Source organism: Vigna umbellata, chromosome 1, assembly GCF_029865625.1.
Source record: "Vigna umbellata cultivar VRB3 chromosome 1, Vumbellata_1.0, whole genome shotgun sequence".
NCBI lineage: Eukaryota > Viridiplantae > Streptophyta > Magnoliopsida > Fabales > Fabaceae > Vigna > Vigna umbellata.
The window spans coordinates 55,846,751-55,871,565 of NC_142165.1; the positions used below are offsets into that span (position 1 = coordinate 55,846,751).

At 33.8% G+C, this 24,815-nt stretch overlaps 5 protein-coding genes across 16 annotated transcripts; 1 reads left to right on the forward strand and 4 right to left on the reverse strand.

Moving 5' to 3' along the window:
• Positions 1-5,701: 5,701 nt before the first annotated feature.
• Positions 5,702-8,862, reverse strand: LOC124847418 (Pentatricopeptide repeat (PPR) superfamily protein). 6 transcript variants are annotated; one of them, XM_047324906.2, is made up of 4 exons: positions 7,391-8,862; positions 6,988-7,202; positions 6,676-6,791; positions 5,702-6,217 (listed from the first exon to the last, which is right to left on the reverse strand). In XM_047324906.2, exon 1 carries the CDS (start codon positions 8,860-8,862, stop codon positions 7,483-7,485), a length of 1,380 nt encoding a protein of 459 aa, XP_047180862.2. In that variant the 3' UTR covers positions 5,702-6,217; positions 6,676-6,791; positions 6,988-7,202; positions 7,391-7,482. The 6 variants fall into 6 exon arrangements, with proteins under 6 accessions (XP_047180862.2, XP_087959973.1, XP_047180861.2 ...); XM_088103847.1 differs by having other exon boundaries at positions 5,702-6,243; XM_047324905.2 differs by lacking the exon at positions 6,988-7,202.
• A 761-nt stretch (positions 8,863-9,623) lies between these two features.
• On the forward strand, positions 9,624-14,318 carry SC35 (serine/arginine-rich splicing factor-like protein, putative). 4 transcript variants are annotated; one of them, XR_015783366.1, is made up of 11 exons: positions 9,624-9,846; positions 9,936-10,014; positions 10,116-10,195; positions 10,281-10,347; positions 10,921-10,992; positions 11,775-11,981; positions 12,074-12,299; positions 12,397-12,537; positions 12,800-13,001; positions 13,105-13,283; positions 13,378-14,318. XR_015783366.1 is itself a non-coding variant. In XM_047324907.2 (8 exons), the coding sequence occupies exons 1-8, from the start codon at positions 9,771-9,773 to the stop codon at positions 12,400-12,402; spliced, it is 813 nt and encodes a 270-aa protein (XP_047180863.1). In that variant the 5' UTR covers positions 9,624-9,770; the 3' UTR covers positions 12,403-12,677. The 4 variants fall into 4 exon arrangements, 1 of the variants encoding a protein (XP_047180863.1); XR_015783365.1 differs by having other exon boundaries at positions 13,397-14,318; XR_007029617.2 differs by having other exon boundaries at positions 13,105-14,318.
• Positions 14,319-15,430: 1,112 nt separating this feature from the next.
• Positions 15,431-19,104, reverse strand: LOC124847423 (heavy metal-associated isoprenylated plant protein 45-like). Of its 3 annotated transcripts, XM_088103849.1 has the most exons (4): positions 17,768-19,104; positions 17,587-17,661; positions 15,945-16,017; positions 15,431-15,856 (listed from the first exon to the last, which is right to left on the reverse strand). In XM_088103849.1, exons 2-4 carry the CDS (start codon positions 17,608-17,610, stop codon positions 15,660-15,662), a joined length of 294 nt encoding a protein of 97 aa, XP_087959975.1. In that variant the 5' UTR covers positions 17,611-17,661; positions 17,768-19,104; the 3' UTR covers positions 15,431-15,659. The 3 variants fall into 3 exon arrangements, with proteins under 3 accessions (XP_087959975.1, XP_087959974.1, XP_087959976.1); XM_088103848.1 differs by having other exon boundaries at positions 17,587-19,104; XM_088103850.1 differs by having other exon boundaries at positions 16,580-19,104.
• Positions 19,105-19,247: 143 nt separating this feature from the next.
• Positions 19,248-20,648, reverse strand: LOC124847420 (tropomyosin). Of its 2 annotated transcripts, XM_047324910.2 has the most exons (3): positions 19,974-20,648; positions 19,703-19,846; positions 19,248-19,542 (listed from the first exon to the last, which is right to left on the reverse strand). In XM_047324910.2, exons 1-2 carry the CDS (start codon positions 20,311-20,313, stop codon positions 19,713-19,715), a joined length of 474 nt encoding a protein of 157 aa, XP_047180866.1. In that variant the 5' UTR covers positions 20,314-20,648; the 3' UTR covers positions 19,248-19,542; positions 19,703-19,712. The 2 variants fall into 2 exon arrangements, with proteins under 2 accessions (XP_047180866.1, XP_047180864.1); XM_047324908.2 differs by having other exon boundaries at positions 19,248-19,846; positions 19,974-20,640.
• Positions 20,649-21,903: 1,255 nt separating this feature from the next.
• Positions 21,904-24,675, reverse strand: LOC124847422 (uncharacterized). Its single transcript, XM_047324911.2, has 4 exons — positions 24,499-24,675; positions 24,137-24,360; positions 23,845-23,918; positions 21,904-22,349 (listed from the first exon to the last, which is right to left on the reverse strand). The coding sequence occupies exons 2-4, from the start codon at positions 24,356-24,358 to the stop codon at positions 22,256-22,258; spliced, it is 390 nt and encodes a 129-aa protein (XP_047180867.1). The 5' UTR covers positions 24,359-24,360; positions 24,499-24,675; the 3' UTR covers positions 21,904-22,255.
• Between the last annotated feature and the right edge of the window lie 140 nt (positions 24,676-24,815).

Here is a 24,815-nt window from a genome sequence, read left to right on the forward strand (position 1 = left end):
TTACAAATGAGTATTAGCACCACTCTTGGTACTCAGCTACCTTGTTGAGATTTCCTCTGAGTATTAGCACCACTCCTAGTACTCAACACCCTATCGAGATTTCCTTTGAGAATTCGCATCACTCTTAGTACTCAACAACTTGTCGAGATTTCCTTTGCGTATTTAAACCACTCTTGGTACTAGACTATCGCGCCTAGATTCCTCAACTTAAACAGAGTTCAGTTGTAAGTGTTTTAATTCTCTTGAGAATTGCAATCAACAATTACTTACAAGTAGTTCAGACTATATCTCTCGATGAGAGGATTTGAATACAATACAATGAAGTCTAAGCACTCATAGTTCTTTCTCTCTTCTCTCTACAATAGTAAACAATTTGATAATGAAGCTTGAGAGTATCTCTTTTTCTTTTTCTCTTTTCTTCTCTTTTCTTCAGCTTAGATGTATTCTTTTTCTTGAGCTCTTTCTCTTTTTCTCTTCAAGATGAATATGTCGTTGTAAGCTTTTCTTTCTTAAGATTTTCTCTTAAGTTATCCTCTTGATTTTCTTTTTTAGAGATCTTCTATTTATAGGCTTCATGAATATTTGTCCGTTAAACTGAGTTTGTAGTTTATAGCCTTTATACTTGTGTTTTCTCTTTCTTCTTTTCACAGCAGTCGTTGTGTAAGTAAACTTTGTTAAAGCAAGGATGCTTTTTCAGTCTTTTTGCTTCAAGTGAGAAACATTTCGTGAATATCTCTTTTGTCTCAAACGTCCACATTTTGATATTTGAACTGTAGCACTGTGGATGTATATAGAATGGCTTATCTGCAAAATTAGAGTAAACTTTGCATGCAACAAATATGACTTTTCTTATCACTTTTGTTGTTTTTGAACATTGAGCATTTAATGTCATTTAATGCTTGCTCATAACAACAAAGTGATTTTGATTTCCTACCGTTAGGTAGCATTTTACAATTAAGTTCTTTTCGTTGAAGAAACCAAGTGTAGATGTACATTTCATAAAAAAATATAAGGTACTTGTTGAACTCATTGTACCGTTTAGTCAAGTAAATGCTTCTTTAGCTTTTGTCTCGTTTTAGACAGATGATGTTTAGCTTGTTTAAGCTTCCTTACATATTTTTAAGTCTTTTAATGTATTTTGTCAGAGACATTGTCTCGACCTATTTTGTTTTCGAAAGAAGCCAAATACCTATTCCAGGTATTATAAGCATTAAGCTTTTATCTCAATCTCTCTTGGACGCTTTAGGCATAACATCGCTTAGTTATGCGTCTTATCACTTTTGTTGTATAATGGCTTATCTACAAAATTAGAGTAAACTTTGCATGCAACAGATATGACTTTTCTTATCACTTTTGTTGTTTTTGAACATTGAGCATTTAATGTCATTTAATGCTTGCTCAGAACAACAAAGTGATTTTGATTTCCTACCGTTAGGTAGCATTTTACAATTAAGTTCTTTTCCTTGAAGATACCAAGCGTAGATGTACATTTCATAAAAAAATATAAGGTACTTGTTGAACTCATTGTACCGTTTAGTCAAGTAAATGCTTCTTTAGCTTTTGTCTCGTTTTAGACAGATGATGTTTAGCTTGATTAAGCTTCCTTACATATTTTTAAGTCTTTTAATGTATTTTGTCAAAGACATTGTCTCGACCTATTTTGTTTTCGAAAGAAGCCAAATACCTATTCCAGGTATTATAAGCATTGAGCTTTTATCTCAATCTCTCTTGGACGCTTTAGGCATAACATCGTTTAGTTATGCATCTGGATGTTTTAGTCTAGATGTTATTCTATTTTCTAGGAGCTAAGTGTTTTCCTATGTTTTTCAATGTTTGGGGATTCTGGTTCTAGGTTGTGTTTGTTTGGGGATTGGGCTCTAAGTCTTATGTTCTTACCCTAAGTTATTTTCTAATTATTACTCTGTTTTAATGTTATTTAATTAAACTTCAAAACATGAGAGTATTTGGTTGTATAGACGATTTTATCTTTAACATTTGCAAAATAAGAAATCTTCCATGCAGGATTTTCAGAATGAATAATTTATAGAATTCAATTTAATCATGGTTCCAACACCGTCATTATCTCTCATCTTTAGAACACAAATCAAAGCTCCTAACTAGAGTCCTGATACCATTTGTTGGGAAGATAGTAAAAATAACAAATAACAAGCGGAAGAAAAACCCAAATCAAATCTTTCCTATATAAATAATAAGCAAAACAATGAGATGCCCAAATAAAAAAGAGAGAAACCAGTAGACATTAAAACTTTTAACAGAGGAAGGAAAACCCACAAGACCTAATCCAGTATCACTAACAATAATTAATGAGTACACTACAAGTTAAGGATCAAAAGAAAAAAAAAACCTTTTTCATCATCAAGGTGGATAACAAAAGAAGAAATCCCATGGAATAAAACCTTTTCTCCAAGCTAGCTTATTTGCACATGATATTTTTCTCACCAAAGGCACTCACATTTTATCTATATGTCTCCCTCGTAAAAACTTAATGCAAAGGGTTACATGATTTTAAATTGCATAGTAGGTTGGTAGCCCATGAAGAAAAATACCTCATTTTTTTCTTAATTAAGTTAGTGTGAACTCAATAAACTTTTGACTCATCTGACATATTTAACTAAAACAAAAACGGAAATTAAGTTTGAAGTAACTAAAGTTTTCAAACAAAAATGAGAATTGATGAAAGACCCTTTTGAAATTAAACTTAATTAATGACAAATTCACACAATACTCATATCAGTGAACACGTCATAAGTTAAGGAAACATGTTGAGGAAAATCTACACAATGTGAGCTATGTGGACCAACCTGTCATATTCCGTCATTGGCCCACATGGGTTGTGGGTTTTGCAAGGTGGGTCTAAGCAGGTTAATGAGCCAAATTACTCAGGCCACCCTATACTCAAGTTGTCGCCCTTAACATGACTCGCTCTATACTGTGATCCTAACCTTAGGCAGTAAGATTTAAAGTTTGCATAGGCCCTTGTTGAATAGGGTATAAAAGGACTCTTTTAGGGTCAATCCATTTACGTTAAAGTTGCTGAGAATGTTTTGGCACAAGTCATTAGAAGGAGAAACAATTGGTCCAATGTCATTAAACTTGTGATGATTTTGAACCAAATAGCTATTGGGCAAACAATTAGTGTCCGCATTGCCACCAACTACTACTACAAAGCTTGAGACAACATGTATAAATATGACAATGCGATGTAACATGTATTGTATAAAGTGAAGTTTGTAACGAAGTTGATAGGCAAAAAGATAGTTTATAAGAAGCTTTACTCACAACAACAAAAAATAACAAATCTACAATGAGTTCATATTACATAAATTAAAATAGAAAAAACATGTAATTGAGATTGGTAGGCCTATTATCTACCACCTCTTATTAGGAATTGTTTTCAACCTACTCCATGTATTGTACATCAATTCCTACACTCCATAAGGGCATGGAAAAGACATAAGTGACATATAATATTCCACTAGATTGAGCAAAAATATTATGGAGACAAAAGATATTTGACACATTATTTCATACCTTAACCTTAACTTTTTATAAGATATCATTGAAAGAGGAAATTTTAATGTAAATAAACTATTTTTCAATAAAGTCAACATAAGAAAAATGTGCATCAACCTCATTCTAGCAAAGTTGAAATGGTTTCAATGTTTGACATTGAAGGCAGTATGGTTCATCATCTAACAAATCTTAATTTGTGAAAAATGAACTTCAGTCTTTATGAAAATTAAATGAGGTCTTGTACTCATTTTTTGCCTAACCCTTCTCATTACACTCTTGATATAAGAAGAGTCCATAAACTTATCTTAACAATTTTGATAGAATAAAAATACGAGTTATTATCTTTATGTGTCATATTTTCTAGGTGACGCTTCTTAATTTATCACTTATGGAATGTATTAATGATTAATCAAAGTTTAAGAAGTATAAAGTTCTTTTTATTAATGTTGCTTATTGTGAGATAGATTACAAATATTGATTTTACATAGTTGTTGGAGATAGTAACACAAAGTTCTTCCTCATCTATAATATTTACAAATTCTTTATGAACAATTAGTTCATAGTTAAATATGACCATTTTTATCTTTTTCAAACAATTAAACATTAGCAAAAAAAAGTATAAATGATCAAAAACATATTGATAAGTACATCAATACACATATCTTCATAAATTATAATTATGAGAGAAAACACATTAAAAAGATATTTTAAATCATTTAATTTAAATTAAATAGATTAAGCACACAAATGATTTAAGAAAAAAAAAATATGAAACTCACGTGTAATAACAATGGAGTAATTATTAATGAATTTCAATAATTAGTCAATGCAAGAAATGAACACAACATTAATCTTATTTTTCTTTTTTAGTTTTTTTTTAACAAATGTAATAATAGCAACCTAAAAAACATAAGTACATGACAAATACATTAATATGGTTGAGAGATTTAATAAATACAATTTATCAATTACAAAGTCATACTAAATGTATCGTGACAAATGTCTCGAACAATATAATGAGGATTTAAAAAAAAAATCTATGTTAATTAGATACCTTCAATTTGAGCACAACGTCATGAACATGAGATAAAAAAAAAAGATGAGACATCGATCACAATCTTACTATTAACACAATTTTTATTCAACATCTTCTTACATCGATCACAATTTATTCTTTTTATTAATTAGATAAGTTGGTATTAAATTCACACAAATAACCACTAAAAAATCATTATTATTTGTTGCAAAAGTTTGTAAGTAAATCACAATATTCGTAAATAAAACATTTTTATTTACAAATTACTTAAGATAAAATTTGTAAGTAAATCAGTCATAACTAACATGGATTTATACCTAAGTGGATTTATACCGAAGTATTTTATCTATAAATTATATAAATAAATAGGTAATATGTTGACTTCTTTTCTTATTCTCTTATCCCATATGAATACAATCAATCTAAAAAAATTCATTAGATTTCATTAATGTTGAAAAGAAATATTGGAAATTGGGTGATCTAAATGTTTTTAATTCTCTTTTGATCAATCATTGAATTGAATGTGAATCAAACGAGAATCTACTATTATTCTATATAGTATCTTTTTATCACACGTCGTAAACGTAAATATCATACAGAATTCGAATTCTAGCGCTTCAATAATAATAATTTCAACTTAACTTGACTCTTTTATTAGTGAGTCGAAAAAATTCAAATTTGACCCGACTCACCATGGATTGATAAATTAAACGGATTAACTCACTTATTCACTTAATAATAAGTTTTTCTTTCAATTCCAAAAAAAATAACAACTTTTTTCTAATTCAAATCTAAATAAATTTCAATCCAAAATGATGTTAAATTCCAAAAACAATTCAAAATATATATATATATATATATATATATATATATATATATATATATATATATATATATATATATTAAACTCCAAAATATAAAATGAAGTGGGTTGGCGTGGATTCAACCTGGCTGAGCTAGATTCTCATTAGATCAAGTTTAAAATTGGTCAAAAGTGGGTCATGTTGGCTTACTAGTTCCAATTCATGTTGACCACACTAGTTATATAATCCTGAACATTGAAGTTTATCATAAAAGTTCATAATATTATTGCATTGCAAAGAATTTATATAATATATAAGAATCAATCAATGAAACAAATAATTTAAATATACAATATTCATAAATAGGTTTAACAACGTTAAAAATCCAAACATTATGATGATAATCACCCGGGCTTACAACATGGGTCCATGGATAGAGCAAACTTTAGTTTCCTTATTTTTAAATATATAAATAATGGCTGTAGAGTTTCCATGTTACCTGCCAAGCTTTCATTCTGCCTATCGGGTTAGTTATACTACCAACCGAGCTCTCATGCTTCCTGTTGAGCTCTCATGCTTCCTGTCAGAATGATTATAATGCTAGTCCAGCTTCCTCGCTAACTACTAAGCTATCATACTGCTAGTCAAGCTCCTATATGATGTTTGTCATGTTGTATGCTAAGATGTTGAGCTTCTAAGACTGCTATGATGTTGATCTTCTATGAGTGTCGGCTGTCAGGCTATATGCATGAGGCCAGTCCATCATTCTTTGTCATGCCTCAATCCATTTTCTTCTTCTTAGCCATCTTCACAAGTCCTAACACCATCATCACTTTCACTTTTCCTTGCACACAGAGAGCCAATTCACACCTTACAATACAATTCAGAAACAGAGGAAGGAGAAGAAGGGTTGTGGCATTGGGGTCAAATATCATTGATTAAAAAACACAACAATAGTGTTACACTTTACACTCCCTCTAACTTAAATTTATGAGAACTAACACTAAGTGAGCCATCATCAAAATAAGAAACTAATTTACAACTTGGGTGGATTGGACTGCATGGCATATGAATACCATCAAACATTAGAATTATTCAAGCAGTTAATAAAATTAGAGAAGAGTTTCCCCACTTATTGTCAACACATTTTTTGAAACAGGTCTATAAAAATTAACAAAATTAACAAAATGAATTATGCCACCAACGAATCTTCTCAAACAAAAAGGAAATATACTCTACATTATACTTGCTAACAACAGTAAAACTATCAAGGCAAGCAAGAACAGGGAATAGCAAACACACCAAATAATGGCAAACAATAAGGCGAAACAGACAAAGTCTTGCTTGCATAGGACAATCACGGGGATAGGTTTCAGAGCTTTTGGTCCATTTCTTATTCCTCTTTTATGGGAAGAAACCTGCACGATAGACAGAACCATTAAAAATATTTCAAAACACAAAGCCCAAACGATAACAGCGCACAAATAATGACACTCACAGCAAGTTCTACAATAGTTCGTTTCTTCTTCAACAAGTTTAAATCATTTCTAACACGAAGATGCCGGTGAAAATAATTTCAATGCACATAGTACTATTCCTAAAAACATGACTCACCTGATGGTATTGGAACTAGAGAAAAAAATGGTTATGCATCCGAGATAAAGAATGCATATTCCCAGGACACTCATGTGCTAAATGATAGTAATATATTTATAATGAAAACATTCTCTTTGCTCCGTCTGTCTGTCTCGTCTTACACGTCACAAATGTGGTTTGCTCAGGTTTTCAAAGGTCATTCATTCACAATGTGTTATGTAATGTACGTTATTCTGCCAAACAACAATAAAGGTTTTCAACTTTTCAGAAAGACACAAGAGCAAGCAGTGCAACCAATAAGTTTCTTAAAGGATCGAATGTATGAGATAAAAACAATCAAGTTTGTGAACACAATTGACAGAAATAAACTAAGAACTTCAGCCCAACACAGATGGAATAGAGAGAGTAAAGGATTTGAGACCTATATTCCAATGTATAGAGAACTTTTGAGCTTGAGAGAGGCAGGGCATGGGCAATAATGGTAAATAATGGTAGAGGCAAATACATGATGCATCAAACACCACGGATAGAAACTTCGAGCTGTTGCACTCTACTAGCCAAATCATGTTTGCCAGAATTCTTCAACCCATCAGTGACCATGTCAAAACAGCGCGAGATGGGGACCAACCCCATCTCAGTCATTTCAAAGAGGTAGTTAGCGGCCTCCACAAACTTCCCAGCGCGGCCGCACATGGTAATCAACATGGTATAGAGAGGGCGGTTAGGGGGATGTGCCTTGGCCTTCATATCCCCAAAGAAACAAAAAGCATCATCAAACTGCCCTCTCCTACACAGAGCCTTAATAACAGGCGCATACAAGCTAGGAAATGGACGGTTACCATCCTCAACGAAATTGTTGAGCAACCTAAATGCCTCATCAATGGAGCCACTTTTTGAAACAGCCGGAATGAGAATCTTGTAAGTGTTGACATCAGGAACCATCCCTAAAGCACAAACCTCGTGATAAAGATCAACGCAAAATTGAACGTCTTCCTTGCACACTGTCTCCACCACGGCATTGAAAGTTCCAACGTCGGGAACGATCCCTTCCTTGATCATCTTCCTGACCATTCCCTTGGCGGATTCAACGTAACCGGCATTGAGCAGGCCTTCGACGAGAAGGTCGCGGCCACGAAGGGGAGGATTGAAGCCCTTGTCACTCATTTCCCTGAGGAAGAGCTTGGCCTCGCGGAGTTTGCCGGAGGAGCACCAGGCGTTGACGAGGACAGAGTAGGTTGTCTTGTCGGGGTGGACGCCCTTGCGGAGCATGCGGCGGAGGAGGGCGTAGGCGCCGTGAAAGAGGCGGTTGTGGCAGAGGGATTTGAGAAGGGCGTTGTAGAGCGGGAGGGTTTGGGGACAGTTGAGGACGGCGGCCTTGTTGAAGACCTCGACGGCCTGGTCGATGTGGCGGTGGTGACCGTAGGCGTCGATGAGGGTGGCGACGGCGGCAGGGGAGAGGGAGAGACGGTGGAGGAGGGAGACTTGACGGATGAGGGACCACATGGTTTGGTAATTGTTGGCGTGGGCGAGGGTGGTGACGATTTGTTCGAACTCGAGAGAGGTGGGGGTGTAGGAAGGGTGGGATAGAGCCCAGTTGAAGAAGCGGAGGGAGGGCGTGGGGGCGGTGGAGCACGCGCGGAGAACACGAAAGACTAGCTCCGGGGTGACGTGGATACGGAGCTTGTTGAGGGTGCGTTCCAGGTAAAAGTCGCGGCGCACGATGTTGGAGACGTGGTGAATCACCGCGAAGTACTCGTCTCGGGGTGAGGCCGCGGTGGTTAGGGTTTTAGGGAATGAATGGAAATTGAGTATAAGTGTTTTCGAGGTGGTGAGGATCAGTTTTGCGTAACTCTTCAACATTGCGTTTGCAGCATTTCTCAAGAGCCTGTTCATGTCTTAGTAGCCTCGATGTAGAGGATTCAATTTTAAAATGTTTTTTTATTTTATAATTTTTTTATAATTAAGAAATGGTTAAATTGAAAAAATGGTTAATTTTTTTTTAAATGGTAAAATTGACAATATAATTATTTTAATTTTAAAAAACTTGTATTTAAAGGATAAATTTGGAAAATAAATGTAGACATAAAAATGTATAATTTTTAATTATAATAATTATTTTAATTTTCTTTTTTTTTAATTTTACTTTTTAAATAAAATTTTCTTTAAATTAAAATAATTATTCTATCAATTTTATTCATAATCACTGTTGCTTTACATTTACCTGTGTTTTTAATTTAACTATTTATTAAACTTGCCAATTTTTTTAATTATAAAAATATCTTCAAAATGAATAAAAATAATTTACAAAGTTATAACAATATTTATATTTAGTTTTATAATAATAATAATAATTTATTATCATTAATTTTACTATAAAGAAAAAATTATAGATATATATATTTACTGATATTTAAAACATATATCAGTTATTTAATTAATTTAGTATAATATATAAACTTTATCAAATAAATTATTTTTTTCAATTTAAAAAAATTAAAAAATCAGGTAAACATTAAGTTTTCAAAATCAGGTGAATAAATATTATGAATAGTAAAAGAGTTTATTTATTTTTGGCACAATGCTGGTAAAAGAAAAATAAATCAAAGATGATAGAAAGAGTTTGCATGTGAAGATAAATAGAGGCTTTGGCACAAGGAATGTTCAAGAAGGTTTGGTTTATGCGGCCAACGCAACGACAAACCCAAACCCTAGCCCTTCTTCTTCTTCTTAATCCCTAATATCTTCTTTTTTCTTATCTTCATCTTCTTCTTCTACGCCTCTGTCTCTCTCTCCCAACAAACATGTCTCACTTCGGACGCTCGGGTCCTCCTGACATTTCCGACACTTACTCTCTTCTCGTTCTCAACATCACCTTCCGTATTTTCTCTCTCTCTATTTTTCTCTTTCTCTTTTCTGTAATTTTTCTACTAAACCCTTAATCTAACGGTTAATGTTGTTGCCTTCAGGCACCACAGCCGATGACCTATTTCCTCTATTCGACAAGTATGGGAAGGTCGTTGACATCTTCATCCCCAAGGATCGAAGGTACTTTCAAATTTCATTCTCAATTTTTTTTTGTCACCGTTTATTCATAATCTTTTCTCTATATAATGATTTGTTCTTCGTTTATTGATTTTGTCGTAAAGGACTGGTGAGTCCAGGGGTTTTGCCTTTGTGCGTTACAAGTATGCTGATGAGGCTCAAAAGGCCGTTGATAGGCTCGACGGTATGCTTTCTTGTTTTTAATTGGTTCTTTTAGTCTTTGTTTTGTTAGATTCTGTTTTGAATGGGGAGTCTTGTAACCCTTTCAGGAAGAATGGTTGATGGTCGTGAAATAACTGTCCAGTTTGCGAAATATGGGCCTAATGCTGAGAGGATGTAAGTGGTTCCTTTTTCTTTTATTTTTTGTTATTTATTTATTTGTTTATTTTGTTTTTAATATATCAGTTGTAAATTGTAATTTTTGTTTGAATCATCCTTCACTTTGTTTTCACTATGTTATTTCTGCTTTGGTATTTTTGTTTATGTTATTTTTGAAAATGAAAATTTGTTGGGGGGATTATTTCCCAGAGCCTCTTTTTCCCTTGTGAAGTTGTTGCCATTGTCTGTTTCTCTATTTAGAGATTCATCATGGTTTTAGCTTAATTTGCAAACTTACACTGTTGTGTTTGGGGTGTTAGCATTCCATGTGGCAGTGGTGATGTTGCTAGGTTTTGAGATTGAGAGCTGCGAAGAATTAAAGAAAATGTATCATCTAGTTTGTGTTCTCAATCTTATCTCTATAAATTTTGGCCCACAGGGTTTGAAAATGATCAGTTTCAGAAGTTAACTTTATTAATAACAAAGAGTTTTGGAAAAACAGTAATCAGACTGGCCTTACTCCAATTCAATGATTTTGCATGAAATGACATGTGAGTTTGTCCATGGCTTAGTTAATTTTTCAATTTGCAGTCACAAAGGAAGGATTATTGAAACGGCCCAGAGATCAAGGCACCGGTCAAGAAGCCGTAGTCCCAGGAAAAGGTCTGCTGTTGTTAAATTTACTTGCTTCTTTAAAATGTTGTGCTGGCTTTACTGTAATGAGAAGTGTTGAACTACAATTGTAGAATTATTTATTTTGTTCATAAAAGTTGTGCTAGTATGCTTTGATTGCCTGTTTTTGCGTTGAGTTTGATGTTCAATTTCATATTTTTTCTTAGCTTTTGTTTTTATGTTATGAGATATCCCTGTTACAACTAAAACAATATTTTGGAATCTTCATTGGTACACTGTAAGCTATGATTTTGTGGCAATCAGGCTGTATATCATGCAATCTAATTTTGTACTTATGTTGTTTTTACTTATGTTGTTTTTCAGAAGTAAACGCATAGTTTTTTTTTTGTTGTTTTGCCCTGGATTCTTAATGCAGTTACCTGAGTTCAGGGATGAAAGGGGAAGTTAAAACACGCCTGTGTTCAGCATATACTAGCCTTCTCTTATCTAGTGAACGCTGAATGCTTTCTCCCTCTCAACTGTCATTTATTGGACGGAGTTTAGTTCATATACATTCCAGTTGTCAAATGTTTTTAAAAGAATTGTGTTAGGATTAACAGGGTTTGGGAAACATTTTTTTTCAGTTTTTTCTTTTGAAGAAAAATCTATTATTTCCCCAAAATATTATTTTCAAACATACCAATGCCATTTATCCAGTCATTTTGAAAATGATCTTTGGCAATTAAAATGAGTTTTTATAGCCAATGTAGTTTGGTCGTTCATTTTTCCAGTTGATGTGGTTGGAGAAATGAATTTATTAATGTCATCTGCAGGTATCGTGATGACAGAGACAGGGACTATAGAAAGAGAAGTCGCAGTAGAAGCTATGATAGGTATGAACGTGACAAGCACCGTGGGAGAGACAAAGATTATCGTCACAGAAGCAGGAGCCGTAGTACCAGTCTTGATTACAAGGGTCGTGGTAGGGCACGCTATGATGATGAGCATCATAGTAGAAGCCGGAGTAGATCAGTTGACAGGTCTTCATTTGTTGATATATAGTTCTTGCAATTGTTTTTACCCCATTCCTTATTGCAATTATGTTTGACTCTTTCCTTGATGTTCCTTATAGTCGCTCCCCTGCACGACGCAGTCCTAGTCCTCGAAAGAGTCCTTCCTTACAGCGGAGCACTTCTCCCCAAAGGAGTACTTCCCCTAGGAAAAGCCCAAGGGGTGAAAGTCCAGCAAATCGTAGCCGTGATGGACGTTCTCCACGTTCTCCTTCCCCGCGCAGTGTATCACCACGTGGTCGCCCTGAAGCTTCACGAAGCCCTTCCCCTCGAAATTCGAATGGTGATGTAAGTAACTTGTCTTAATGCAGTAATGGAATTTACCAACCTTTTGGTCAACAAGGTATTTATTTATTGTGGCTTTTCCATATTTGTTCTCTTGCAGGAATAAGATATGCTTCGCATGAAAAATTCTAGAGTGCCGGACTATTGCACCTGTAGCTGTTTTGCTATTGTTGGAACTTTTAGTCTGTGTGAATGGTCTTATCAGAGTCATTGAAGGATTTTATGATCTAAGTGCTGTTTGGTAGGGTCAGACTTCCTTGATGTTTGGTTTTTATATTTGGACTTGCTATGTCATCTACTTCAGTGTTTGGTAACTATTAGACCCTGTAGTTGATAGGATGATTCTACCTCAGTTTAAGGGATTTTTGCATTTTATTTTCATTCTGCTGTTTGCAATTTTCTCTCTCCACATCTCCATTTTCGTTTTCCTCTTTATGGGAAGGAGTGACTGATCTAGTTAAAGTTCAGTTAATTTATATTGAAAAACTTATTGGGTTTTATAGTTATGATCCGGAAAAGTGATGGGGGCCTGATAGGCGCATGTTGGCTTTGTTGCTGTTGATGCTGTTTCTATGTCATTGATGATTGGTCGTGAATTTGATGCTGGTTGCAAGAATATGCTGATTTAAGACTGATTTTTTACCAATGTGCTGATTAAACAGACAATTAGTTGACTTGGTTTTTTCCTGAATGATCTGATCATTGGTAAGCTTTTTTTGGTAATTTTTTTCTTCTTCTGAGATCCGTCATATCCATTGAGAATATTCTGATTTTTGATCTGGTAATCGTGTTTGGCCTTGGAAAAAAGTGTCCTAAAAGGGATTCTTGATGCTGTGACGAACAAGTTGAGCATATTTTGACATGTAGCCGATGCCTCATAGGAGTTGGACCTGTCATTTGTTGATTCAGATGCGGATACTAAACATTAAACTGTGGGTCGTAAATATGAACTTTAATGTGCTGGTGTTTATTTGGAAGTGGACAATGGTAACACACTCATGGTTACTCTTTTTTAGGGTATTTTAATGGATAATTTTTAACATTGACCTTTCGAGATTATAACATCTGTCACTTAATGTAGTGAGATACGTTTGTTGTAGAACACTGCTCCATGACACTGTAGCTGTGAGGTGGTAGCTGATGCATCTTTAGTAGTAAGATATGCATGTGTTCGTGAATAGTTTGAAGCACTAACCAGTTACTGTAGCTGACTGTTGCTGCCCTCTTTGCTGAGATCGGGTTGGCAATGGTATTAGCAGTTGGTACACTGATGATGGCTGTCTAGCTGTGCTGCTGGTTTCTGTTGATTCCAAAGCCGCAAGACAGAATTGTTTTTCACTATTGAACTGGTGATTTGTTTTCGTAGCCTCAGTTAAGTTATTCATTCGTTCTTATGGCATTAAAAGATTTGTTACTTATTCAATTGTGATCGTGGTTAACATTGTGTCTGGTTGTTATTGTTTTACAACTGAAGCGACCAATGTGTTTGCAACAAGTTTCTCTTCAACGAATGAATTTCTCTAGGTTGTAGGTGTGCACTTCAATTTATTTCAGTTCTTGGCCATTTCCTTGAATGACTGTCAACTATTACTAACAATGGTTATTAAAGAGTGCTATGCTGGCTGCCGAAGCACGCAGAACCAATAAACAGTCTTGAATAGGCACAGTAAAGATTTATAGTTGGCTAGTCTTTGAGCGTATTAAGATCTGGTGGGTAGTTTTTTATTTGAGTAGGGTGTTGAGCCTGAGCTATTCCCGGTTTAGAAGACTAAATCATTTGTGGTAATTGTTATCGTTTTGCTTTAAAGAGAATGGTGGATGATTGAGTTATGTGGATTTTTTTGTGTACTCAAAAGTTGAATTGGAGGACTTTTGATGATGGAATTGCCGTTGGCTATTTGCTTTGCGTGAAGTATGAGTTTTTTTTTCTTAATTAGGGTTTTAAGGAAACTGATTCAATTAATTGTATATCAGAAAACCAAAATTTCTAAGTATTGTGGAATAACATTCTTATTTGGCTGAGTTGAATGTTGGAGATGTGGTATTTAGAAGGGGTCAATCTAATAAAAATTAATGTTATATGCTTTGCATAGTTTTATTTATATTGAAGGATTTATCTGTATGGTTGTATTTTCGGAATAATTTTTGATGTTTTATTTTTGACATTTATATTTTAATTAAATATAGTTTGTAAACTTTTGTGTTTATTTAGTTTCTCATTCTCTATATTATGTGTGGCTTCTCGTAGAAGTAATTTCAAATACACAACGAAGAAAAATATGTTTAATTTTGGCTTAAATTAGAACGTATATAATGTCTAATGATCGACTTTTAAAAAAAGTCTCTCTAGTCAATAATTTTCACTTTATTTGAAAAATAATTATGTTTTGTAAAAATTAAGCCTTTTTTGAATAAACTTGGAAGCATAGGATAAATGGTTACAATAATGTTATAACTGCACTTAAACATAATAGACGTGTTGGAAAATTAATTCTCATGCTCAAATAAGTTTCTGATTTTATTATGACCAAATTTATAAATTTGGTAAATTAAGGCCTAAGCACAAGAAAGTTCAAATGTTTAGATAATTGAGTCCTATTATTGCAACTTTATCTGTCTATTGGAGGTTTACTTGTAGTTAATATTTATTCAATTTGAAAAATTAAATCTTAACAAAAGTCACAACTGTTGAATAACTTTGTTTAGATTAGTTGAATCATTCTGAAATCCAAACTGTTTTCTCAGGTAGAGAATAAAAATGTTTTGTTTCTAATGAAGCTAGGCAAAACAATTTGGTATTAATTCAATCAAATAATATATCTGAGCAAGAAATATAAAATGGAATTTGTCAGAAATGTTTTATTTTATAAGTGAGAAATATTTTCTGATAGTCGAGAGAGTTGGTGTACATAATTTATGTTGGCTTAAACCTTCATAGAAGAAACTTTAGTTCTCATTTTTGCCTTTTCATGACATTGATTAAACCAACTTGCATTAAACTTAACTACAAGAAAAAGTAAATAAGAACAAATTTGAAATGAGATTTTAAAAAATACATCTTTTATATTTGAGTTTATGATCTTTCAGTAATTAAATGGAGTTGCATGCAGACAAAGAAAGCTTGAGTTTGAAAGTTGTAAAAACACAAAAAAGCCTCAAAATTAGTTGGATATGTCTCTACTACACCCTATATTCCTTGGACATTGTGATTGGTCATGATTTCTATGGAAATGAGAAGCAAAATGAATACAAAGTAGTGTATATATCTACCGTCTCACACTAGACAGAAGGTACTAAAGTCCAAAAAGAAAGCCTCAAAAGAAAAGAATATATGAAATTTGGTGTAATTGGGGATGATAAAAACTAGAAGAAGCTGAAGGGGTTGAATCTCAAGTTGGTATAATTGGCACTGACATAAGCATTAAGTAACTCATTTTGAGCAGACCAGAAATCAGCCTTGAGACCCCCTCTCCTAATTGCCTTTAGAATTTTGTTCTTGTGTGTGTATCCAGTGACTACTACTTTTTGGCAGTTAGTGTCTACCTCCACTTTCTCTATCCCTGCATGTAGTGATCCATATGTTAGCACAACAACCAACTCAGAATTATGGTGACACTGCTTAGCAAAATCTCTTTCAATTAAACAAACCTTTCAATTTTGAGAGACATTTCCTTAGTCTTTTCTCGTGTATACAGACCATCTCCACCTTTAACTCAACAACCTGCAAAGCAAAACAAGTGATTGAATGTTATTGAAAAGAATTGGTTCCAATGTTAAGAGACTAGCCAGTTAACTGATATTATTCTTTTTATATAGTTTACAAACGGATATTATCTGCTTAAGCCATGGTAATAACCTTTCAGTTTATAAACAAAACATTGATGCAATTCTTTAAGACGCTGTTCTCCATCAAAATTAGAATTCAGCAAAAACAAACTTATACTGATATTTAATAACCACAATAAAACTTTATTGTATAGAATATTAAAATATAAAAATAAAAATCCAATTCTAAATTGAAAACAACATAAAAAACACCCTAAGAATGTCCACGATTTGTTTCCAGTTTATTTGGTAATCATTTTGTTGATATACCACCATGCATGTTTTCATTTATTAATTCAATGAATAGCATAGTATACAATACAGAGATTAAAGTTAAAAATACACACAATCATGATTTTTCTGCATAATATTAAAGGCCAAGTATGCAAGGATGAGAGATAATGTCTAAACAAACCACATAATAGTCTATAAGAGATTAAAGGTTAGAAGAATAATACCTCCATAGAAACTGCTGAGAGGAAATGATGTTACAGAATGATGATTTGGAGAGGGAAGACAGGAAGGAGTGAAGGATAAAGTGAGACAGAATGATTTGAAAACAATTGGAATGAGATTTAATCAATGAGACTAAGCATTCAAGGTTATTTATATATGTTAGACGGAAGACAAGATCAAAAGTTGGAAGAAAAAATAAGTGGGGTGTCTCTTAGATTTTTAGTCTGCTGGCTGTTTAAACTAGTAATATAAGGCAAAACCATAAACTTTTTCAGACAGAAGCACATTAAGCTTTAGAATATGCGACACGGGCCTCGAGGTTTTGGATCCAAGCAAAGCAATGAGTGTATGAGAATTTGAAATGATTGGCTTTGACAGGTCCAACCTGACCCCTTTTTTTTTTCCTTTTGACTGAAGTTTACTCACATAGAGATAGGAAACAAAGAATGAAAGAAATCAGACAAGGACTTCTTGGATTTGATGACAAGTGCATCATCATGATTAACGTCTGGCACATACCTTGTAGCTCTAATATGTCCATTACCATGTTAAATTATCACATCTAGTAGTACTCAAACTCTATTTGTGTTATCACAAAAAAGAAACTCTTTCAATTTTATGTTGTCATGCTTCGGATGAATTTCAATATCATATTACTTTTCCTTTCTGATATTTAACTATGTACTATGGTTGTATTATTTTTATATTTTTGATTGATATAAGTGATAGAAGATTATATTTGCCATTTTTTGCATAAACAAAAAGTGGTCTGTAAACTTCTTACTCTGCACTATGTACAGGCATGGTATGTGTATGAATAAAGTAGATTAATTCTTTTCTTGTTATCTGACATATGGTATTTGATTTGGTTCAATGCGGAGCACATTTAAAAAGGAAAAGGAAGTACAGATGAGAAAAGAAAAAGAGAATAGAAACGTCTAAACAATGAGAATGACAACATGAAACAGACCAAGCAGCAAGTTTGGTATAATTTAGTTGGGTGATGTACTTTTTTGCTTAGATTGATGTCCATCCTCGGTACACGAGGTTTCTCTCACACCACTTTGGATTCAGCTCCTGTATCCTATCGTCACAGAATAATTTTCTCATCAAACAAAAGAAATTAACATAACCAACAAATAAAGAGTTATTAAATGTTTAATGATAACTTCATGTAGTTAATTTCCTACTCCAAAGGTTCCTGGTCCAACAAACTTCATTGGAATCTGTTGTGCTTTGAATGTCCATTCCAACATTCTCTTTTTGTCAACTATTATTGCTTCCTGCTAGTCCCAGGTAAGGAAGATCATTTACCAAAGTTGTAAGCGCCAAGTTAAAGTTAATTTTAATTAAACAAATTCTAAAATGTTTCAAATTCTATGTATAAATAAATTATCTTTTATAATTACTCTATGCAAATTAATTGCTTCCACATATTCTTTATTAGCTAAAATTAATTACAACTTGCAATGTTACGAGTAAAATTCAATTAATAAAGAATGAAATGTCAGTACAAAGAATGTGGTAAAAATGCGTTTTCGAAATAATTATATTTAATAATTTATTTACTTTAATAAGAAGAAGAGTTGAACTATGATAACAACTATTTAGGAATTTACGACTTTAATCAATATAATAATATATTACTAAATAACAGTCTAAAATTAAATTCCGTACCAACCTATGAGTTTTTGTTATAGGGTTGTCTTAACTGAAAGAAACTATTAAATAATCATGTGTTAATCTCCAAATGCCACATAATTAGTCTTACTCCTGATTTTCAACAAATTAAAAAAAAAACAGATTATATGTAACATTAATATTTAATTGGGACCATAGTCATGGTAGTATTGGACTAATTTCTTCCAAATAGAGAATCCGTTAGTTTCTTGTAGAGCCAATAATCTCACAGGATCTCATACCACGATTATAAAAGGAGGAACAGAATAAGTTACCAGACAAATAGCTAGAGTTTCTGGGAGAGTGAACAAAGAAATTGAGAGTTGAGGATAGAAAATGGATAGCCCGCACTAAGAGTTCAAAGAACAAAGAGATCACTGATTTTTTTAATTGCAGCAGGCCAAAGCCACAGATACCCGTGATTAAAGGTAACATAGGGAGTGTTTTAGTTTACCTTGGAATTTTAGCAAGTGTTCATCTTACCTGTGTGTTTATATTCATTCAGTTTTCACCGAATTGTTAATTGGGCCCCAAATACATCAAACATCCATACATACCTCAGAACATTACTAAACCTTGCACACAGCGCTTGCACTTAAATCCAAGGAAGTGTTTTGAGACAAGCATGCTTCATTCCATTCATTATTACATTTTCCAATAAGTATAGACAATTACTTTCAGTCTTCTCCGAACTAAAAAGTGGTTGAGAAAGGTACACCAACTAGTTAAGGACATCAAAGAAAAATATATATAAAAATTTGGCGAAAATTTTGAATTTATACTCATGAGAAATGACGTGAACTTTCACAAGAGTAAAGTATTTAATGCCCATTTAAAATAACTTATTCACGTGTCATTTAGATTTATCTTATAAGGCTATCATTAGTACATATATTTGGAAACACTCATAACAGCTTATGATGTATCCAGGATCTAATTTCAACTTATTTTCATAAACTCGAACACAACCTATAACATTACAAATCACAGTAAATGAAAACAGTTTAATCATATGTATTATTTGATTACATAAACAAGTAGTTACATAAGAACACTTACTCAACAAGCACTTAATTGAACTGTTTACTCAAACACACACACTCCTATTGTGATGAAACTATACATGCAGATCAGAAGTAATACAAATGTATCGTAACTTATGACAACTGCATGCTATGAAACCGATGAAAATTCGTTTCAAGTTAAAACAAAGTTCAACACCTGCAAGTTGCAATCTACCTTGCACTTCCTCCATTCTTTATCCTCATTTGGAGCAGGAGAATCACTAGAGCAATCGTGCACAAAGAATTATCAATATTCATTCATACAGAAACATTATTTATTACAGTGATAAGGATGAGAATCCTTCACTTGCAAGTGTAAAATTGAATTTATAAAGTAATGAAAGGGGATACTGCCACTGGTTAGGGTTGACCAAGACTAACGCGTATGCTTTTACTGAGACGTAGAGAGCGATTCCTTTCCTCCAAGTGTTCGAATTATAGCTTCGAGAAGCTTGATGTCCTCGTCGCGCTTCTGGATTTCTTCTTGCTTTGCACGCAGCTCTTCCATGTGCAACTCAAACACCTCTGTTAAAGGAAATAAGAAACGATTAGCTTAGCCGATCACAGACCAGAACCATTCCAAACTTCAATTGAAAGATGAAATGCAATGATTGAGAAGAGTAAAAACAGAATATGACGAAGATGATGATACTTGTGGTGTTTTCAAGTTCGGCGGTGAGCTGTTGAGCGCGCGATTCGGCGGCTTTCTGAGCGGTCTCGGCCTGTCGTTTCTCGGAGCGAGCGCGAGCGGCAGCTGTGATGGCGGCGTCGACCTCTCTCTCCAAGGTCTCGACTCGTTGCTGGAGCAGTTTGATGGAGCGTGCTTGGTCAGCTGTGAGGGAGGCTTTGGAGAAGGTGTCGTCGTCGACGAAGACGGCTTTGGTGAGAAGAAGCTTCTGGAGAGATTCGAGATTCGATGACATCTCCGTCAGATTCGTCATCGCTCCGCTCCATCGTTCTCCTTTCTCGTTCTCTCCCGTCATCGTCATCATCTCACTACCAAGCACCAACCCTGCCCTCTCACTAACTAATTTCCTGCTATTGTTCTCGTTTATTACACTCTGCAGGGTTTAATTGGAAATCCCCAATCCTCTGCATTTTACTTATGAAAAACGATACCGTATCAACAGTTTTTGACACAACACATTCCATAGGTCATTTTGTTAATTATTTTTTAATATGCTGAAGCAGAAGTAGAAATACAAAACTGCACAAATTTTTCGTTTTGGAGTTTCGGCCAGCAAAACCTAAGTTAAAAACTTTAGTTTTTGCAATTCAATTGTTACTTCTCATTCTTGTATTGTTTCTTCATTGGCACCAAACATTATGTCATTTTTTCTGTTGTTATGCCGAGTTTGCATTCTCTTCTTCCTCCATTCAGATATTTCTTTAGAAATGAGTTTTTTAAATTTCCAAAAATTTCTTGTCTAAAATTTACTATATTTTGTTTTTGTGTTTTGAGTGCAGATCAAATAGTAATTCTGTAGAAAAAAAAAATGTATGTGTTAGTGACAATGATACTAAAAAATTGTGACAAATGAGAATGATACTTATAAATTGTGCAAAATTGATTTTAAGAGAAAATAAATAAAAAATTAGATAATTTGATTCAAGGGTATTATATGCTTAGAAAATTTGTTTATATATGTGATTGATTTAGTTGAATTAGGAAATATTGAAGAATTATTATTAGTTTAATGTTAAATATACCTTTTATATATTTTTAACATATCAATTTTGTTAGTTATAAAAAAATTATTGAAAATTACTTGTTGTTCCTCATCTATAGAGGAACATCAGTAAAAAAAATATGTTCGATGATCCCTTGGTGGCGAATAACACGAAAGATCAAGGATGCATAATAGCTCCAAAACATGTTTTTGTGGAATTTTTTTATAGACCTGATCAAATTAATTTAGATGACATGTCAGGTTATAGGGTACCCCCAATCAACAAATGGTATATGGCATACCTACCCAGCTCCATAACGTGGTCCCTCGATCTATTCTTATGTAGAAAGGTTTTAGAAACATGTTCCAAGAAGATTTTTTCTTTCACCACCCCTGTAAAATTCTTGAAAGCTCATTCCGGTACGAATGCAAGTGTATAGGAATTTTATGCGATACAATAAAAGATTATTAAAGAACTGCATATTAAAATCGGAAAGCTATACACAAATTTCATAAATTTATCAGTTGCCAATTCATTTTTAAAGATTGCATATCAAATACAAATATTGATAAAAATAAGACTAGGCTTTTAGTATCCAAGAAGGTTTTTTCTATCACAACCCCTGTCAAATTCTTGAAAGCTCATTCCGGTAGAAATGTAAGTGTATAGTAATTTTATGCGATACAAAAAAAATCATCAAAGAACAGCATATTAAAATCGGAAAGCTTGGCTTAATTGCGCGTTTTTTCAGATCAACGAACTTTTGTTAGGCTAAAAGATAAATAAAAGACATCGGTTGTTGTCATTGCTGGAGTGGACTCGACATAAAACAGGCCCTTCGGCCTATACTTGTAATGCTTCCGTCACTGGTCTAGTAAATTCAGATTCCTGGACTTTTACCATCTAATTGATGATAGTGTAAAACTGAATCATTAGCATTGTTTAGCAGGTTTAGATATGAGCAACCACCCCTACTTATCTTTCAAAAGAACGATGTTTGCTTATAGGTGAAAGATAAATGTCTTTAGATCAATATTAAAGCACTAAAACAGCTTACTCTAAAATGGATGTGGAATATCATCTTTCAAAATCCACAAATTTTATCCACCAACCACTCCATTTATCTTTTAAAGCAAAAAATCTCGGATCCAATAATGGCATTGCTTAGGAAACAAGAAGAAAATAAAGCATGGCTACCAAACGGACCTACTTATGGGTGGCTCTGAACGTCAACCAACATCTGGTGTTACGCAAACAGCTTGATTAGCTTGGACTACCTTTCTGTTCACCAGTATCACCTTGATTAGGTTTCCCGCCACAACAGAAAAAGTGTGGAAGCCTAACTCGACCACAACCCCTACAGAAGAAAGTGAGGTTAATTACTCACCTAAACTGGAAAAATACAAAAAGTTTAATATTCTAATCTTTTGGCAAAAGTATGGAAGGGACCTACACTAAGCAAACCTACCTATGCACACGGTATTTAGACAATAGAAATTCAGTTGAATTTTATCAGTGCCAGCATGCTTCACTGGCAGTTGATGATGGAATCCACACATCGGGAAATAAATTTTAAAGTTCACCCTTCCCTGCCTCTCTTTATCCCCCTTTTTCACAGAAACAAGTTAACTTCTTCGATAATGCTGAATCGGCTAAAAGGAGTGCCTAAGAAATCATGATTTATGCATGAGGCTATTCAAGAACTAGGTTGAAAGCGAAGTTCCCAAACTCTATTTTTATAATTTTTAAAAAAATGGAAATCAATTGTCCTACACAAATGGTGAAAAAGAAAAAACCAAGGGTTATTAAATATTTTACATATATGTACTCTAGTTTAAAGTCTACCAATTCTTGGGTGTGATGATTCTCAACTACTTGTTCTCCTTCAACTTATGTATAAAATAATTTGAAATGAGTGATATTGTGAGCAACTTTCTAACTTCTGTTAACAGTTTGAGTAGCACTAGAAACAAACAAAAACAAATTTAGTTGTTTGATAGCTCAATACAGTTTTTAAGCATAACTAGAGCATATAAGTGACTTTATTGATTAATTCCTGTTGAACTGGTAGCACAGTCATGGTTTAGAGGAGTAAAGTCTAGTAACTTTCTCCTCATGATCTTACCATAATTACTGTTTTCTAGACTGTTTATTAGCAGGTTTGACTCATTGTGGAATAACATGCGAGCAAGAAGGGGGACCACATCTATGGCATGCAATGAAATAAAAAGTCCCATTGCTCTCCAAACTCAGAGTAGTTTCACTTTAGCTCAAGCATAAGGATGAAGTGTCCTTTAGACCGCAACATATAAAGAAATCCCACCCTCCCTTTTATCTCCAGCATTGGTTCTTGGTTCATTGAAGAAATATTTTAACTAATTGAACATGAACTCTTCATAATATTAACTTATCGTAAACTTTCTAAAAAATTATGGGATCTCATATTACCAGCAATTACTTAGAAAAATGTATTTTCTTTGTAGTGATCCTTAGCCTTTCTTTGGCTTTAACAGATTGATTTACCATTCAACTTCTTCAAATACAGAAACTCAAACTATTTCTGTTGCATGATATATCTTTAAAAGGTATAAAGAAGAAAGGACACAGTTCGTAAGCTGAGGGAAATTATAAAACTATAACATTATAGACTGAAAGATATGACCAGGTAGAACTGAACTGTTCATTAGAAGTTTATTTCACGCCTAAATCGCACTGTCTTACACTGATATATATTTCATTTAAGTACCTATCCTTCAAAGGCTCTAACATAGCTGATAACAGAGAAATTACCCGATATTTGCAAAACACACCAAATAATAGCAAACAATAAGGCGAAACAGATGAAGGCTTACTTGCATAGGACAATCACAGGGATAGGTTTCAGAGCTTTTGGTCCATTTCTTATTCCTCTTTTATGGGGAGAAACCTGCACGATAGACAGAACCATTAAAAATATGTCAAAACACAAAGCCGAAACGATAACAGCGCACAAATAATGACACTCACAGCAATCCTGTTTAAAACACTACACCATATCATATCACCATACTATATCAATTGATATTCCCAGCAGTAAAATTCAAAGCCTCTAGAGTGCAAAGCAAGACCAGAAAATCCAAAACGGCAGAGAAGTGAACTCCGTACCTTGCGTTTTGGGACAGCCATGAGCTCCATAGAGCCACCAAAAGAGAAACTCGGGGAACTGAACTCGGGCAAAACGGGTTGCGGTGATTGAACCCCAAAATCAATGCTTCCAGATAAAGGAGGACATTGGGGCACCGTTTGAATCAACCTATTAAACCCTAAAACACTTCCTAATTTCCCTTTCCCTCCGGTGCCCCTCACAATTGCGAGTCTCGCAGCCATTGCTGTGATTGAAGAACAACAATAGGAAGACATTGAAGGTAAATATCACAAAATAGTGGAGATTAAGAAGAAATAAAGCGAACGCAGAATTTGAATAAAAAAAAAAACTAGAAGAAGAAATCATTGAACTTGGGAGTTACCTGAAAAATATTTTGTAGGAACTTCGATGTTTGAAATGGATGAATTGTTTAAGCGAAGTTAATTATTGGTGGAAGTATCGAGAAGGTGAATTAGTTTAGTTTGAGCAAGTGTTCATGGTTGCTGGAAATGAAGTGCCAATTCTCCAAACCCTAACATAACAGAGGATAAAGATAATAGGGTAAATGCAAAACCTCATATTCAGGATTTTTATTAAAGTATCGTAAAATATTTTTACACTTATGTAAAAAGTGTATACAACTATAGCACCACAATGTAAAATAGTTTTACACTCATATCAAGAAATAATGTTTTTAAT

Coding starts and splice junctions, on each gene's coding strand:
- LOC124847418 (XM_047324905.2), bottom strand. CDS start 8,862: ATGAACAGGCTCTTGAGAAATGCTGCAAACGCAATGTTGAAGAGTTAC.
- SC35 (XM_047324907.2), top strand. CDS start 9,771: ATGTCTCACTTCGGACGCTCGGGTCCTCCTGACATTTCCGACACTTAC. Junction 10,015..10,115: donor TTCATCCCCAAGGATCGAAG/GTACTTTCAAAT, acceptor TTTGTCGTAAAG/GACTGGTGAGTCCAGGGGTT. Junction 10,993..11,774: donor AGCCGTAGTCCCAGGAAAAG/GTCTGCTGTTGT, acceptor TGTCATCTGCAG/GTATCGTGATGACAGAGACA.
- LOC124847423 (XM_088103849.1), bottom strand. CDS start 17,610: ATGGACATCAATCTAAGCAAAAAA. Junction 16,018..17,586: donor ACATCAATCTAAGCAAAAAA/GTACATCACCCA, acceptor TTTGCTTTGCAG/GTTGTTGAGTTAAAGGTGGA. Junction 15,857..15,944: donor ATGTCTCTCAAAATTGAAAG/GTTTGTTTAATT, acceptor CACTACATGCAG/GGATAGAGAAAGTGGAGGTA.
- LOC124847420 (XM_047324910.2), bottom strand. CDS start 20,313: ATGATGACGATGACGGGAGAGAACGAGAAAGGAGAACGATGGAGCGGA. Junction 19,847..19,973: donor CGAACTTGAAAACACCACAA/GTATCATCATCT, acceptor TTCCTTTAACAG/AGGTGTTTGAGTTGCACATG.
- LOC124847422 (XM_047324911.2), bottom strand. CDS start 24,358: ATGGCTGCGAGACTCGCAATTGTGAGGGGCACCGGAGGGAAAGGGAAA. Junction 23,919..24,136: donor TGGCTGTCCCAAAACGCAAG/GTACGGAGTTCA, acceptor TCTATCGTGCAG/GTTTCTCCCCATAAAAGAGG. Junction 22,350..23,844: donor CCTGTGATTGTCCTATGCAA/GTAAGCCTTCAT, acceptor TTTCTTCTGTAG/GGGTTGTGGTCGAGTTAGGC.